At 42.9% G+C, this 18211-nt stretch overlaps 1 protein-coding gene across 1 annotated transcript in view; it reads right to left on the bottom strand.

Moving 5' to 3' along the window:
* Positions 1–18211, bottom strand: part of LOC310798883 (coxsackievirus and adenovirus receptor homolog) — a gene marked incomplete at both ends in the record, with an annotated part of 95308 nt that overhangs the window by 14729 nt on the left and 62368 nt on the right. Inside the window, 2 exons of the mRNA XM_083661445.1 lie at positions 280–478; positions 1961–2118. Of these exons, the coding sequence (XP_083517571.1) occupies positions 280–478; positions 1961–2118 (357 nt within the window). The remainder of the gene's footprint in view (positions 1–279; positions 479–1960; positions 2119–18211) is intronic.

Below are 18211 nucleotides of genomic sequence, written 5' to 3'. Positions count from 1 at the left end.
GGTCAGTAACACATAGAGTCATTCTGACACTTGGAACAGAAACTTCAAAGTCTTACCTTTCAGAGATGGTCAGGCAGTTGTCTGTAACCCTAGCGGTTCAGCAACAATAAAACACTCCATTTGATAGTATAAGAAAAATATGATGTTGATGTTAGGTGTTGACTATCATTAGTTGTTTTGGGGATTCGTCTACTTCTCCTTATACAGTGTCCTGAATGAGCCCTCTCTCCATCTCTGCTTTCTTCTGGAGCAAACCCCAGCGGTCCAGCAGCCACTTACCCAGCACGATGAGGCTGATGGTGCTCCAGTGATATTTTGCACCGTTCTTGACTTTGCAGCTGTACTCCCCAGAGTCTATCAGCGTCAAGTCACTGATCAGCAGAGAGGCGTCGCCCTTTAAGTACTCCCCCGCAAAGGCCACCCGACCCCGCTCCGCTTCATTGGGGTCGTACACCCGTCCAGCAAAGTAGGTGATCACCTGGTAGCAAACGGGAATAGGTGGGTGGGTGACGTGTTGGGTGGAGGTAAACATACAGTTACAATGACAATTTCAAGTTCCTGATTGAAAGCATTATTTAAACATATTAAAGCAGCTATGGGGAACTTTCATTTTGTATTTATTGTAGCAACGCCTGTGGACAAAAGCGGTACTGTTCGCTGCATTTCCTGATGTTTCATTTAAAGGTACAGGACAGACAAACATTGTCACAATGCACTAATAACACTTTTATTTGATTATATATATTATTTGCACTATAAGGGAACTCAAATTAAAGGAAATAAATAATCAATTACTTTTAAATGATAAAACTGACAGGTGTATTATTGTTTTTATTAAGAGTTCAATGATGTATATAACTCAAAAATGAATGTCACTGACATTTGAAGAGCCCATGTGACCTCTTTATTTGTCAGACAGACTCACAACTGAGCTCAAATGAAAGCTAAGAAGCTACCCTTTCAAATGTTGTCAAACATGTTCTCACAGAACATGAGTAAAGGTCCAGAAAATGAGCCTCGAATAGGATATGCATCAGCGCCTAGAATCAAATTTATTGTAGGGGCTGGCTAACTTCATGAGCTGATAACTGGGACAAAGCTGCCATTCTGCAAAGGCTATCAAACTAAAATATAATCTATGGATATATACCTGTTCAAAAATCATGAGTAGAATTTGCCCACTTGAGTGGTACTGATATGTGAAATTTTGGGGGTTTGGCCCATGGACTATAGGACCCTTTTGTATTCTGGGCCGTCCATAGTAAGACAAGCACACGCACCCCCACTACACGGACGAGTCCCGCCTGCTACACTACAGTCTATGATGTTTTCAGCAGATGTCCGGTCAAATCTGACCTGGTGACACACAATAACAGTGAGGCCATTTACACCTGCCGTTAACATGTGGTTTCTGCCATCAGATTGCAATCAGATTGTGTTTTATCACTTCAGCCTGATTCCATTTACACCTGGCGTTAACATGCATTTTCTGCAATCTGATTGCAATCTGATTGCAATCTGATTGCAGAAATGGTTGTCCTCTCAATCCGCATAAAGTTGCTGTATCCAGATTGAGAGGACACATTGCATTTACACTTGTGTTCAATGTGTACACAATGCATCCCTGACCACCTCTGGAGGTGATTTGGCCGATCAGATTCCAATCCTTCTTCAATGCATTTTGGGGGTGTTTACACCTGTACTTTCAAGTGATGAAACACAATCTGATTGCAATCTGATCACAGAAAACGCATGTTAGCGCCAGGTGTAAATGGCCTCAGTGTAGACTAGATGCTGGTAGAGGCACACTTCTTGACTGTGGTCTTGTTTCATTACCATAACCAGACTAGTACCTCAAATGTGACGTGATTGTGAAATGTGAATATCAGCGCTATGATTTGCTAATTTGGTGTGGGGTTCCCCTGAATAATCCTTTACCCTCGCAAGGGGAGACACTTACCACTCTCTGCCTGTTGACAGGCTTGAGGAACAGCCACTCAATGTCCAGCGTGGGGGCGTCCCCCACCCAGAACTGATGGTGGCAGGGCAGCGTGGCGTTGTCTCCAACCACCCTCTTCATCTCCGTCTGGGCACATGTGCTCAGCACACCCAGCAGCACTGCATGTAGACAGACAGACAGACAGACGGGTCAAAGATAGGTCAACAATCTTCAATGTTAAATAAGGAATGGAGTTATTCAGTTCCATGTATTAGTCAGACCCTTAGGTGTTACAAGATCAACAGAGAAAAAAGGCGGTAAGCGGGTTTCATTTCACAATGAAAATAAAACTAAATACATTTACATTTTTGCTACGAGCAGTGAAATGAGCTTGTTATAGGTCCCAGGTTTTTCACATTCAAATTCCTAACACTTTGTGGAGGTTTTGCCTTGGGCAATTTACAACACTAGCTCCAGATTTGGCAGTTAAGAGTGCAAAGCGTTCCACATTCTTTTCCCCTAGCCCATTCATTATAGCAAAGGAATTACCAAAGGTTACACACACTCACTCACTTCACACAGGCCAGTTAGATAACGACTGGAACCAATATGCTCTATTGCTGCCTTCAATTGCTGCTCGAAATTCGTCATTTAGTTGTGGGGAAATCAATGACACAACAAAGAGGCCATTTACACCTGGCGCTAACATGCGTTTTCTGTGATCAGATTGCAATCAGATTGTATTTGATCACTTCAGCCTGATTCCATTTACACCTGGCGTTAACATGCATTTTCTGCAATCTGATTGCAATCAGATTGCAGAAATGGTTGTCCTCTCAATCCGTATAAAGTTGCTGTATCCAGATTGAGAGGACACATTGCATTTACACTTGTGTTCAATGTGTACACAACGCATCCCTGACCACCTCCGGAGGTGGTTTGGCCGATCAGATTGCAATCCATCTTCAATGCGTTTTGGGGGTGTTTACACCTGGCATTTCAAGTGATAAAACACAATCTGATTGCAATCTGATCAAAGAAAACGCATGTTAGCGCCAGGTGTACAGTAAATGGCCTCAAAGTGGTAAGTACAACTGGTCGAGTCAGAACTTCCTATGATATTCAAATTTTACCGATAAATGGAGGAAAGCCATCCAATATTAAAAGCAATTATAGATACAACATTTGCCTCAATAAGTTGAACATCAATGACATTCTGCCTGCTCATTCTCTCTTCATTCTGCCACTGCTCACAGTAGGAACCCTTGTCAGCAGCAGAACTCAATGCTCATTTCCATTGTAACATTTTCCATTTGTAACAAAGTAGCTGCAGTTTATGACTCTGAGTCTGCACATTGTCTCTCTCACACACTAAAAAGCAGGGGGGTGTGTACACACACACACACACACACACACACACACACACACACACACACACACACACACACACAATCATCTTGACCAGAGATTTGTGACATTTTAGAGATGTAATCATTGCTAATGACAGAGTATTATGCAATACTCAACAATGTTACACCACATTTCCCACACAGCGACGTACAGAAACATCATTTTCACCTTGTTGCAATGGACAAAAACACAATGAAACTTGGCCTTTCTTTGAATTGAGAGGCATGCTTTTTTTGTAAACTGGATTAATTTTTTATGTAAAGTGGAACACACAGTGCACAGTGAATGCATGTCTGTGGCAGTTACAGTACAGTATACATGAAACAGAACGAGACATGCCATGCCACATAGCAGACGACGTAGATAAGATCGTTTTCTGGAGGGATTATCTGGAAGTCATCATCTTAAGTGATTTCAGCAGGTTGAGGATGAATTCCACATGAATCTGTTATCATACTGTAGATCAGCGGCAAGAGCTTGAAGGAGATAATCAAATCAACGAGGCTGTTGTCGTGTGCTGCTGATGGCAATCACAATGAGAGAGAATATGATCTCAAGAGACAAAGCACGCAGTTAAGGAGCCAATCTGGAACTGATTTGACGAGAATTCAAAAAATATAATAAAATGATTGTGCCTTCTTGGAAGGACAGGAGCAACACACACACCAACAACATCAAATATCATCTTTCAGCCATACATCACAGGGATCCCATCAGTAGCCTAATTGGGAACCAATTGACCTCTTTAACGCCTCACTAAGAAGAGCACCTCGGAGACACTCAGTCTCTCTGAGACTGTACTGTCTCTCTGAGACTGAGTGTCAGCCGATAGCATAGCTTTGCCTTAGTTACGTCACACGTAATGTGCAATTTGATTTAATTTAATTCCAGTGTGCACTAACTGCAATTTGACACGTACTGTACATATATTGTAACTGTAACTACTTAACAACAATTCTTACTTTACTATCCCATTGACCCTATTTTTATTTTATTCTACTTGATTCTATTTTATTCTATTGCATTTTTTGCATTTTATTGCATTTTATTGTACTGACTGTTTTTACGTTTAGGGAGATACTGTGTGATACTGTGTTATGCTATGTTGTGTTATGTGGATATTTCATGCCTGAGTGCGAGCAACTGTAACTTGTCCCAATTTCCCCCCCGGGGATCATTAAAGTCTTTCTGATTCTGATTCTGATTCTGATTCTGAAGGGCTAAGTATTATGCAGGTTACATTGATAATAAGCCTGTAACAGACAAGATCCATGGTACAATGGTTGCGATCCAGAAGGGATCTCAGCTTACCCGCCGCAGCACGACAGATAGTGATACTGGCAGTGACTTCTGGGATAGAACGACCAAGAGAGAGACTGGCTGAGGATGAAAGCTTCAGCCTTCAGTTGTTTCCCCCTTTTATTTCTTCATCCTTATTTGGACCGTGGTCAACTGTGTGGGCTGTGATGTCCTGCTGGCTGGACGCCTTTGTGCCCAGTCTGGGGAGCCCAGGACCAAAATAGAACCACAAAAATGTGTGTGTGTGTGTGTGTTTTAGCTGCAGAAATGTGTGCACAAACAGGCATGTGTCTATGAGTTTGTGTTTGTGTATGTGTGAGTGTAGCCAATACCATGCATGTGGGCATATGTCTGTGCATATATGCATTACAGTGTTTCCCATACATAAAGGAATTTGTGGCGGGCCGCCACAGTAATATTTTGACCGCCACAATAAGATGTTGACCCCAAAAAAAAAAAAAAAAAATTTTTTTTTTTTTTTTTTACAGTGCACCTGAACGAAACATGCAAGATATCCGCTGAATAAGTGTCCAAATGGTCATGTCATTCTGGCCAATACTTCTGTTATAGCATTTCAGTCTGGAATATGGAATATCTTTCAATAATGTATGATTTAGCTGCTAAATTGTCAAATACCGCCATCTGCTCGCTACCCAGGCACTTATGTATGTACTTAACCTAACTAACTTAACCTAACTAACTATCCGGTGTGCACAACACTGTCAGCCTAAACTCCGGCTGACACCCCAAAAACCTACAATCCGCTACAGAAAAATGTATATTGTTTGTTTATTAACTGGCCCCTCGCCTTCTATCATTTCACGAAAGTGGCAAAGCAAGTTGAGTATCCCTGACCTATAGGGAGAAATTTAGTTTGTCATTGTAAACCCACAGCACAGTAATGATGACATGTTCTTCATAGATCTAGCCTTTTAATTTTGCTCTTAAGCTTTCTCAAAGTACACCAAATTCATGCATTTTACTTTAAAATGTTTAAAAAAATCTCGCGGGGGGACATGCCCCCGCACCCCCCTAGGGGGTCTGCGGTCCCCCACCACAAATTCTCAAAATCCTGTGGGAAACACTGCATTATATTTATGTGCGTGCCTGTGCACACACGCGCACGCACATAAATATAATGCATATACGCACATAAATTAGGTGTAGACTGTGTTTGTAGCATAGACTGTATAAAAATATGGACACAGCCACTGTGACATCACCCATTGGTTTGGACTCCTGTTTGGCACTCCATCTTTATTTTATTTTTATTCTTTTTTTTTTTGCGAGCCGCAACGCCGCCTATTGGTCCATGATCTGCAAGCTTCAGGATCACTGGACAGGCGACCTGTCAATCACGCCCCGAAAGGTATAGTCTATTTGACTCTAAGTCATGCTGTATTGAAGAAGACTTGTCATCGAGACCATCAACTCATTAGGAAAGTGTTAACTCAGGTAATACATCAGGTGAGAAGTAGCGTGATTTCCCCATTGACTTCTATACAACCTTCTGCAGCCATAGACTGTAGCCTGCAGTAACAGGTGAGTTATATACAAATTGAAATTAGCTATAGAGACCAAACCGTCTCTCATGAACCTATGGGAAAGACTCATTGTTGCAGCACAGGCTCAAGTGGCCATGTGAGGAACTGCAGTTTTTGGCACTTCCGCGTTGGCCTCATTTTTTCAGAACCAAAGCTTGAGGCTTGGCACACATCTTTGTGTGTGTGTGTGCGTGTGTCTGTGTCTGTGTGTGTGTGTGTGTGTGTGTGTGTGTGTGTGTGTGTGTGTGTGTGTGTGTGTGTGTGTGTGCACGCAGCCGCGCACACCCTCTGTCCGGTTATCACTACAAAGGGTCCGGAGCCTCTTGGCTGCGAGGACAGTTCATTGGAAGGAGCTCCTTTGTTCCTCTGGAAGCAGGAGCCCAGGGGTGAGTTGTGCTCCACTAAACTCCCTCCTCCTGCCAGCAGACTCCTCATTCCACCAATCATAGCGGCACTATGGGCACCGGTGGGACACGCTGTGGACCCAGTCACCCTTCAAACATGTGGAGAGTCACGCGGCCTTGCCACCTGCTTGCTCATAGTGCAAGTCAGCAACATCAGCCGAGCTTCGAGGCGGCTATACCACTATACCACACAAAGCTCTGATCTGAGGAGGAACTCTTAAAATAGAAGGGAAAGGAGGACACATGCCTGCCTTCAAGCTAGGTTCTTCTAGATCTCTTAATTCTTCTTCGTCCTCTCGTTGGGGGGGGGGGGGGGGGGTGATGCTTTCTCTTAGAAAGTGTCATCTTCTGCTTCGTGGATGTAGCTCTTTTGATTTGTACCCGTGGTCAAAGTTCTCATGCTTTATGGGCTGAGATGGAAGGATGGCAAATGTAACTGCTAAAACACCTTTCAGCAGTGACGTTTAATATAGCCATAGAAGGATGGATGGAGGTAAGACTTACATGTCTGGCTGTTTTGAGGTGTTTTGAGGCTATTATTAGGCAGTTAGGGTTACACACCATTTCTTAACTCTCGAGTCATTTTACTGGCCACATCTCCTCATGCAGGCCATTCCAAAAGTCTCCGGTTACAGAAACATTATCGTTCTTCGAGCCTAACCTGGACGGAGGATCTCCGCCTGCTTTCCTGCTCATAGGAGGAGAAAAGAGTGATGATGTAGTCAGAAGCTGCACCATGCCGTGCCTACTACAGGTTACCTGTAAGTACTGTGTCTTGGACTCTTTGATCCCTCACACACTACCATGGTTGGTAAACAGAGACTTCATATGACCTTCTCTACCATCGTTGGTACTTTTTAATGTTTGTTTTTAATTTAGTTTTTAAATTAGAGTAGGCTATTTTATTTATTTATGCTGTTTTAAAACCTCTTTAGCATGTGCAATAATCTCCTTAAAGCACTTTATTTTTAACTTACTACCTGTATTGTCGGTTGTCAGTACTTCTCTTGAAATTGCACTATTTGTGGGCTAGATGCAATCGTCATTTCGTTTTTGCCGTGCCTTGTGTATTGCTTAAATGACAATAAAGCTGAACTTGAACTTGAACCTTGAGGAAGTGATTCATCAAAATCTGGATCAATTTCTGAAGAAAACGGAGACAAATATGTGTGTGTAGTGTGTAGTACCCGTGGTCAAAGTGTGTACAATAAAACTTTGAATGACAATGAGAATATTTGAACTAGTGATTTAAAGGGAAAATTCACCCTAAAATCCACATCCTTACATTCCTGGGTCCATTTTGATGGTGTGTTTTTCTTATTCCTGTGGATAACCTGTGGACCTCATCAGATATTTTCAGGAGTCTGACAGCAGAAGGTTGTTCAGCTATATCATACAATATCAAACATCAAGAGCTTCTCTTCTAGAGCTGCAGGGAGTGTTTCACAAAATTAAAACTTGACTAAGCAACAACAACAACAACAACAAAGACACCTTACCCCCAGGCTAACTCAGGCCTTAGATCCATGATGGCCTATAGGTTGAGGCCACGTCTCGTCATAAACGCAGGTTTAGCTGGCTCAGCCTGGCTGGGGGCGGGGTCAGGGTGGGGTAAAAACCCCTGTTCTATCCATTCAGCAAAGTTAGAATTTAGCTGATAGCCCAGCCCAGGCAGACACGATCGGGGATTTAACCACCGCAGTAAACGCACATCTGAGCAGACGTCTTGTGTTCTGCTCTAGAACCCCCAAACCTGTAGTTTAGAGCCGCAGCACAGTCTTTTCGTGAGTCAGCCCATGAGATATATCGGTCGGCGGTTTTACCCCACTCGCGCGCCAGCCGTTTAACATTTTGTGGGCGTTCCCACACATGCGGACTATCTCTATGATGCAGCCCACCGAGTCAAGAGGGAGAGACAGAGGTCAATGACAGCCAAGAGGAGAACACAGCTAACGTTAGGCCAATAAAAGTATTCGATACAGCATGATGTTCACTTTGTAAATTATGGTCCCATTTAGAGTGAAAATAGACGATAAATCAGACTATGTTTTGGGGCGTGATTGACAGTTCGCCTGTCCAGTGATTGCGCAGCTTGCCGATCACGGACCCATAGCAGGCGGCGCTGTGGCTCTGGTGACTGTCACAATCATAGACACTGGAGGCTTCAAAACAGGAGTGCACAAACCACTGGGTGAGGTCACAGTGGCTGCGTCCATATGTGTTATACAGTCTATGATTAATAGCCATTTTCAGCATTTCAGCACTAGGGATGCACCGATATGAAAATGTTGGCCGATGCCGATAACCGATATTAACATTGCTGTTATGGCCGATAACCGATATTTACCGATGTCGATATGATCTGTATAAAACCACATTTTTATGATCATCACATTTTGTACATACTGAAAAACACATGTTAACACTGAATTTGAAAAAGTTATGCATTTCTTTATTTGCAAAGCCTTTGGAAAAGCCCATAAATCATAGATTTACTGCATTATTTCATATCAATGTGAAGAATTTGGCTGATAATGATAACCGATATTAACATTGCAACATCTGACCGATACCGATATGACCAATATGTTAAAACAAGACTAACATCGGCCGATACCGATATGATTGCCGATATATCGTGCATCCCTAATTTTCAGCATTTCAGCATTTTCAACTCATGGGAAAAGACTCTCATCCACACACCAGTTCAGTCAGGCATGCTTAACTGAACATCTTGAGTGTGAAAGTCCATCTAGAGAAGCTGAAAAAAGCTTTCAAATGCAGCTGATGACCTTGGTCTCCTGTCAACCACTCAGACAGGTTGACAGGTTAAAGCAGAACTACAACTACATTATGCAGCCCAGCCTAGGATTCCTCAACACAATACTGTATCAAACAGCCCAGAACCTATCTTGCCCTGTATATACTGTATCAAACAGCCCAGAACCTATCTTGCCCTGTATATACAGTATCCAACAGCCCAGAACCTATCTTGCCCTGTATATACAGTATCAAACAGCCCAGAACCTATCTTGTCATGTATATACAGTATCAAACAGCCCAGAACCTATCTTGCCCTGTATATGCAGTATCAAACAGCCCAGAACCTATCTTGCCCTGTATATACTGCATCAAACAGCCCAGAACCTATCTTGCCCTGTATATACTGTATCAAACAGCCCAGAACCTATCTTGCCCTGTATATACTGTATCAAACAGCCCAGAACCTATCTTGCCCTGTATATACTGTATCAAACAGCCCAGAACCTATCTTGTCATGTATATACAGTATCAAACAGCCCAGAACCTATCTTGCCCTGTATATACAGTATCAAACAGCCCAGAACCTATCTTGCCCTGTATATACTGCATCAAACAGCCCAGAACCTATCTTGCCCTGTATATACTGTATCAAACAGCCCAGAACCTATCTTGCCCTGTATATACTGTATCAAACAGCCCAGAACCTATCTTGCCCTGTATATACTGTATCAAACAGCCCAGAACCTATCTTGCCCTGTATATACAGTATCAAACAGCCCAACCTATCTTGCCCTGTATATACAGTATCAAACAGCCCAGAACCTATCTTGCCCTGTATATACAGTATCAAACAGCCCAGAACCTATCTTGCCCTGTATATACTGTATCAAACAGCCCAGAACCTATCTTGCCCCGTATGTATCAAACAGCCCAGAACCTATCTTGCCCTGTATATACTGTATCAAACAGCCCAGAACCTATCTTGCCCTGTATATACAGTATTAAACAGCCCAGAACCTATCTTGCCCTGTATATACAGTATCAAACAGCCCAGAACCTATCTTGCCCTGTATATACAGTATCAAACAGCCCAGAACCTATCTTGCCCTGTATATACTGTATCACACAACCCAGAAGAACCTATCTTGCCCTGTATATACTGTATCAAACAGCCCAGAACCTATCTTGCCCTGTATATACTGTATCACACAGCCCAGAACCTATCTTGCCCTGTATATACAGTATCAAACAGCCCAGAACCTATCTTGCCCTGTATATACTGTATCACACAGCCCAGAACCTATCTTGCCCTGTATATACTGTATCACACAGCCCAGATCCTATCTTGCCCTGTATATACAGTATCAAACAGCCCAGAACCTATCTTGCCCTGTATATACAGTATCAAACAGCCCAGAACCTATCTTGCCCTGTATATACAGTATCAAACAGCCCAGAACCTATCTTGCCCTGTATATACTGTATCAAACAGCCCAGAACCTATCTTGCCCTGTATATACTGTATCAAACAGCCCAGAACCTATCTTGCCCTGTATATACAGTATGAAACAGCCCAGATCCTATCTTGCCCTGTATATACAGTATCAAACAGCCCAGATCCTATCTTGCCCTGTGCATCCCGCTGCAGGTAGACAAATGAGAGTGATCCCAAACAGTTCATTTGAATTCATGCATATATTTGATCACTCATTTCATTTTTCAAGCAGCACCAGAGATACGAGGAGGTGCCCGTGCCGTGTCAGCACTAACACGCTGCACTGTAAGTTGTGTATGTGTTTTGCTGACTGTGCAGCCCCTGTCCTCCAGCCGAGAATGATTATGGGGAACTCGGAGTTATGATCAATATCTGCTTCTCAGTTGGAGAAGTTACACCATTTGGCATCACGCACAGCGCGATTTATGATTTCTGTCAAATCACGCTCTCTATTTCACACCCCTAAACCAGAGTGCCACCTAACGCACCGTCAGTCCGTATGAGTCGCAGTGTCAGTGACGTCTGACTGTGACTGTACACAGTATGGACCTTTCAGTATCTCAGGACCAGCTGCCTTAAAGGAACACTCCGCCCATTTTCAACCAGCTTTGTATCATTAGAACATCAGTAGTATATCAGAAAACTGTAAACGGTTTTGAAGTCTGTCATTTAATTTGACAGTTACTGAGTGTTAAAGTGTGGACCAGTGACATCACTGGTCCACACTAACTCAAATTAATAACTCATTAACTCAAATCAACTCTCAATAATTGTCAAACTTTTCATCATTCATCTAGTTTGACAGTTATTGAGAGTTGATTTGAGTTAATGAGTTATTAATTTGAGTTAGTGTGGACCAGTGATGTCACTGGTCCACAATTTAACACTCAATAACTGTCAAATTAAATGACAGATTTCAAAACCGTTTACAGTTTTCTGATATACTACTGATGTTCTAATGATACAAAGCTGGTTGAAAATGGGCGGAGTGTTCCTTTAAGGATTCAGTGCTGCTGCCTCCCTCCATTGACCTTCTGCGATCAATATGTAATACACTTCTGAGCTGCCAACTCCCTGTTTTGCTGCAAATTGCAACTTTTGTGCCCATTAGGTGGGAAATGGTGCTGACTGTGTGTGTGTGTGTGTGTGTGTGTGTGTGTGTGTGTGTGTGTGTGTGTGTGTGTGTGTGTGTGTGTGTGTGTGTGTGCGTGTGTGTGTGTGTGTGTGTGTGTGTCACAGTACACACTCCAACACACGGCGTCAATGAGAGTTCTCCTCAGTGAAACGGATAGCCACACTAGTGGGCTGAAGGCTGCGGGGGGGAGGCTGCATGGCTTCCCTGAAGTTTGCTGATCTTTCTGTGTCACGCTCCGTGTATTCAACCCATTCTCACTCCGAGCGCGTAGCATATTGACGCTTTGTCCCGTCCCTTGTGCGTCGCTTGTTACTAACATGGTACCCTTGAGCGACCCATGAAACGACTTGGGCTTTCCGACTAAACTCAATGTAAACCCATGGAAGTCATCTTTGACGCTCATGGCAACTGCTCCCCCATTAGCCTAACTGCTCCCCCATTAGTCAACTGCTCCCCCGTTAGGGTCTGGGGGGAGGAGCTAACCTCTCCCAGCCCCCACGCCTAAACCTAACCTCCCCCAGACCCTAACCCTAAACCCAGAGCCGTATAATAGAAGAGTTCCGACATCTCCATTCACTCCAATGGACCAGTTTTTTTCCAGGAAGTAGAAAGTGGAACTCTTCAGTAAAAAAAGCAGCACTGTCGAGTTGCATCAAAATAGACAGTGTTGTACTTTGAAAGGGTTTTTCATCCCTTGAAATGAATCAAATTGTACATTATCGGCTTTATTTTAGCATGCAAAAGAGGCGCGAGACCCATTCCTGGCTGTTCATTGGCTAATGATTCTTGCATTTTGGTCCTCCGCTGACGCCACTCTCTTACTAGAGGACACTACCTAAACCTAACCTCTCCCAGCCCCCACGCCTAAACCTAACCTCCCCCCAGACCCTAACGGGGGAGCAGTTGACTAACAGGGGAGCAGTTTGCCATGAGCGTCAAAGATGACTTCCATGGGTTTACATTAAGTTTAGTCAGAAAGCCCAAGTCGTTTCATGGGTCGCTCAAGGGTACCGTGTTAGTAACAAGCGACGCACAAGGGACGGGACAAAGCGTCAATATGCTACGCGCTCGGAGTGAGAACGTGTTGCTGTATTTCGATGCCGCTAACATACGAGGACATCGTCCGCTTTACTGTCACAGCTCGATGTCAGCTGTTGCAAACGCAGCGTAAACCTTTGTGGTGCACAATTTGATTCAGCTCAGCATCTGGAACATAGCGCACATGTTGGGAATGGCTATCAACAGGGATATAGTGGACAAACACCTAAACTCAGCTTACCTGTCGTTTTATTTGATGAAATGCAGTTACTTTAGTATCAGCTTGTACTGTTACCTGCATGTCAGGGGTGTTAGGTATGTTTGCATGCTGATGATAATGATAATTAATATTAATAATGATATTTAGCAGGCAGAGGAATGTTCAAAAACTTGTTGCAGGATTACATATTGCAAGCCTATCCTAAAAAAGGTCGCAAACGACAAGCACAAGCAAACATTCTTTGTATCTTTAAGCCGTGTTAAATCTCAGTAATAGAGTTGAATCGTACGCGATTATTATTTCATTCTGTGGATTGTGTTTATGCTAATGCCTTTCTGTGTGCACTTATGTGTGTCATTATGCAAAACCCCAACCCAATACGCCATTTAAAACCTTCTTTCCAAATTGCTCCTTGGCTGATCTAAAAGTTTGCCAATTATCAAAAGCCACAAAGTAGGTTTGGTTTTCATTAAGTGTAGAGCAGCAGCCCCGGGGCAGCTTGACACACAGACATTCTTGAACCACTTGCAGGGAGGCTGTAAAAACAGGCTTTAACACTGCAGACAGCCTGGTGTCAAAACAGGACTAATTGGGGAGGAGAAGTTGGCTGGATGGCACCCCAACCAACCATGAACTAGACTCTAGTTACTAGAGTCTAGTTACTAGAGTCTAGTTACTAGAGTCTAGTTACTAGACCATACATACATGACTGTAAAAACTAGACTTAGGTCTAGGGCCCGACCGATACTGGATTTTGGAGGCTGATGCCGATACCGATATTAGGAAGTAAAAAAATTCTGATATCGATATATCGGCAGATATTCTTATATTATATAATACACCATTATATTAGACAATGTTTTTGCAATGATCCCTCAAATATCAAACACTTGACAAAGATATGACTTGACATGACTTGAGATATGTAATGTGGGGAGGATATTTTACAGCTTATCAATAAACTTTATTGTCCAAAATGACATCAATGCAGTGAAACGGTAAACCGAACTCGGAATTTAATAATTATAAATAACTAGAAATACAAAAACACAAACAGAACATATATAAAATATAATTTGAGTTAAGAAAAAAGATCAAATATACACAACATGCTGTCTATAACTTAAAAAATACAAAATAAAAAAAATATTGGCATATCGGCCAACGTATCGGCTGATACGGATATATCGGTTATCGGCCAATATCGGTGGACCGATATATCGGTCAGGGCTCTACTGAGGTCCCAACCAACCACGAACTACACCATACAGGACTGTAAAAACTAGACTGAGGTCCGGGGCAAATTACAACAACATGGAAGTGAACTGGAGCAGAGGACAACTTTGATGAGTCATTTCTAATGACGAGCCTTTAAAAGAGTGACCCTGGCTTTGCTGGATGCACAGAGACTTTGAGCCCAGCACCATCCTGTCACACGTCTGCACTCATTTCTGCTCTATTGAGCTCTATGTTCTGTCCTGTTTGACACTCTGTGATCCATTCAAACATGTCTCTCATGGTCTGTTACTGTGATTGTTTTGTCTGTTGAGCATGCCAAGACAAATTCCAATCAATTTTGGTTGATATGGCAATAAAACTATTGAATCTTGAATCTTGAATCTTGAGGAAGATGGAGTGCTCCCTTTTGAAACAGAGCCTAATAAGGGTGCTGTACCTATTAGTCCGGTAACCTGACGCTGCCAGATGGTTTGTTTTCACATAACCATCTGGGAACGAGTTGCTCGGGAAAACCGTTTCAAAGGGCAGGCGCTTAAAAAAAAAAAAAAACTGGCACACCGGACTCACTCTCGCTGGCGTCGCACCAAAGCCTGCCTGTTTGCTGCGAAACCACCGGTGGTTCTGATCCAAACCAATAGATTGGAGCGTGGCAAGATGGATTTGTCGCGTGTCACACAAGATCCCGCTGAACTCGTAAGGTTAATAGTCTGGGCTGGTTGCATTATCAAAACCTGAACATGATACGTTTATGCATCTCCATTAACCCATTGATACCTGATGCAGCATTTGTGTGTGTATCCCTTTAAGACCGCAAACCGCGTCACACGGTTCGCGGTCTTAAAGGGATACACACACAAATGAGGGATATACACGCAAATGCTGCATCAGGTATCAATGGGTGCTGCAAGGACTATAGCCAAACAATAAAAGTGTTGATTATTAATCTATTATCCCACAAAAACGTCATCTTACTGTAAAATACTTGTTAAAAAGCTAGTGTCCATTTTGTTATTTGGTGTATCCCCCCCCCCCCCCCCCCCCCCCACCACACTATGTAGCCTAATTATATTCTTATGACAGATTCGAAAGCAGTAAGCTGATGCCTTTTCTCTTATTAAAAGGCATTCTCGGAAATGTAGGAAATCATCAACTGAAGTAGAAGTAGACAAAGGCAGGTTGAGGGGAAGTGGGCACGCCAAAAAGTCAAAACTTACAAAATAACTTAAGCATCAACAATTCTCCTTTAATGACAGCACACTGCAATGTATTCCAACGGCTAAATGGAAACATGCAGCAAACCATCTAACCTTAACCCATTGATACCTGATGCAGCATTTGTGTGTGTATCCCTTTAAGACCGCGAACCGCGTTAACGCGGTTCGCAGTAATTGACTGCAGCCTTTTCCAGAGATAAACACTAGCCCTGACACATGTCATGCACACATGTCCCGGCCGGGCATGCTGATCCCCCCATATCAGGTCATATGCGTGAGAAAAGAAGGGGGTCGAGTCAAGACGAAATTGGGACCAGGGAATGAAACACTCACTCTATATGCTTCTGCTCAGGCGCAGAATCTGAAGAAACCACACTCATTATTTTGTGTTACTGACATTTTCAAACACCCAAAGGGCCAACCAGAGCTGACTGTTTGCAATAGATTTGCGGGCTTTGAGCGACAAGCTGACACTATGAGTGGTTTACCCCTTCACATACAGTTTTGAGTTGTCAATGCATTGTTAGACTGCTATAGTGTTTTTTTTTATTTGTAAAATGATGGTGAGATATGCATGGCATTGCTTTATTTCATTCCAAATATAACTGACATGCGTGCAAAAATACATACAAGTTATTCTGGGCTAACAAGAACTGCTTTGAATTCACAATGGATCAGGGCCCATGGGAATAGAACAAATGACATTTAAGTGTTGGGAATAGGAACTAACAGAGGAATTTACCAAAGGTATATTTTTCCTAAATTAAAAGGTAGTTAAAGTGTTTTCTCACTCTAGGTCTAGTCTAAAGGTGTCATGTGTGCATTGATGAATTCAATACATTTCAAAGTATATCACACTAAATCAGAAGGTAATGGTGTCCATTTTTGGTCACCATTACCACCAGTGTTGGGGGTAACTCATTACAAAAGTAACATATTACATGTAATATATTACTTTTAGCAGTAACTCAGTAATATAACTTATTACATTATTATATTATTTCAATAATATTATACCAGTTACTTTCTCAAGTAACTCAAGTTACAAATTGAGTTACATTTGATTAAATCAAAGCACATACCTGTATTTAAAAAAGATACAATCATTTCCTAATCAAACAGTGTTTTTATGCAAATAACCACTATAGATGACAATAACAAAGGAAAATAATACCATTTAGAATTTTTGATTATTTACACTGACTTCAAGGCGGTTTAAATTATTTTTCGGGATGGTTCCGGGGCGGCGATGTCATTCTGCTGCTGCTGTTGTTTTGGTAAAAGTAGTGCAATAAGTAACAAGTTACTCTACACAGAAAGTAATATTGTAAAGTACCTTATTACTTTCAAATGAAAGTAACTAGTAATATGTAGTATATTACATTTTAAAAGTAACTTGCCCAACACTGATTACCACACACACACGCACGTGCAAACACATACACACACATACCACGCACGCGTGCACGCGCGCGCGCACACACACACACACACACACACACACACACACACACACACACACACACACACACACACACACACACACACACACACACACACACACACACACACACACACACACACACACACACACACACACACACACACACACACACACTCTTCTGGCCTCTCTTTATCTCAGCAGATGGATTCTATCCCCAGTAGTCTGGACCTTGTCATGGGCACACAGAGCGAGCGAGCAGCAGGACAGGAACTGGACTCAGCAGGCGTTGTAAAGGTCTTCCCCGTAGCCCCACACCCACAGGCATAGTGGAACATACCAGCTTCATTAGGCCATGTAAGAGCCACACCCAGTGCATGCATAGTGGAATGGGCCTATCCAAGCGAGGATTTCCTGCACTGCGCCGGAGAATAGCTGTCTGTGCTCAGGCGTACAGGGTTTTTTGCGCTAAGACCAGCTATTACACATGACATTACACATTACACATTGCGCTGGAACGCCTATTTTGGCACGGTCAACCCCCAAACGTCTCTTTGCGCTCGGAAACAAACCGACGGTATCTTCGCCACAGAGCCGTATAATCGAAGAGTTCCGACATCTCCATTCACTCCAATGGACCAGTTTTTTTCCAGGAAGTAAGGTCCTGGAACTCTTGAGTAAAAAAAGCAGCACTGTCGAGTTGCAGCAAAATAGACAGTTTGTGTTGTACTCTGAAAGGGTTTTTCATCCCTTGAATCAAATTGTACATTATCAGCTTTATTTTAGCATGCAAAAGTAGCGCGAGACCCATTCCTGCCTGTTCATTGGCTAATAATGAGTCTCGCATTTTGGTTCTCCGCTGACGCCACTCTCTCTCTAGAGGACACTACTTCGCCACAGTGCTAAATGACACTTGCGCAAGACACATGATAGGCTAGAGGCCCACGGACACGCCTGGGCCACGCCTACACCTGTGTCATCCCAGCGCAAAACTGGACGGTGGAGGCAGACGATAGCTTAAGACGCTGGGAAGATAGCAATAAGAGGCGCGCAAACGCAGCGCAAACGAT

This window comes from Poromitra crassiceps, assembly GCF_964638095.1.
Source record: "Poromitra crassiceps genome assembly, chromosome: 26".
NCBI lineage: Eukaryota > Metazoa > Chordata > Actinopteri > Beryciformes > Melamphaidae > Poromitra > Poromitra crassiceps.
Note: the sequence above shows the minus strand (reverse complement) of the source record. Positions and strands in the feature narration are given on the sequence as shown.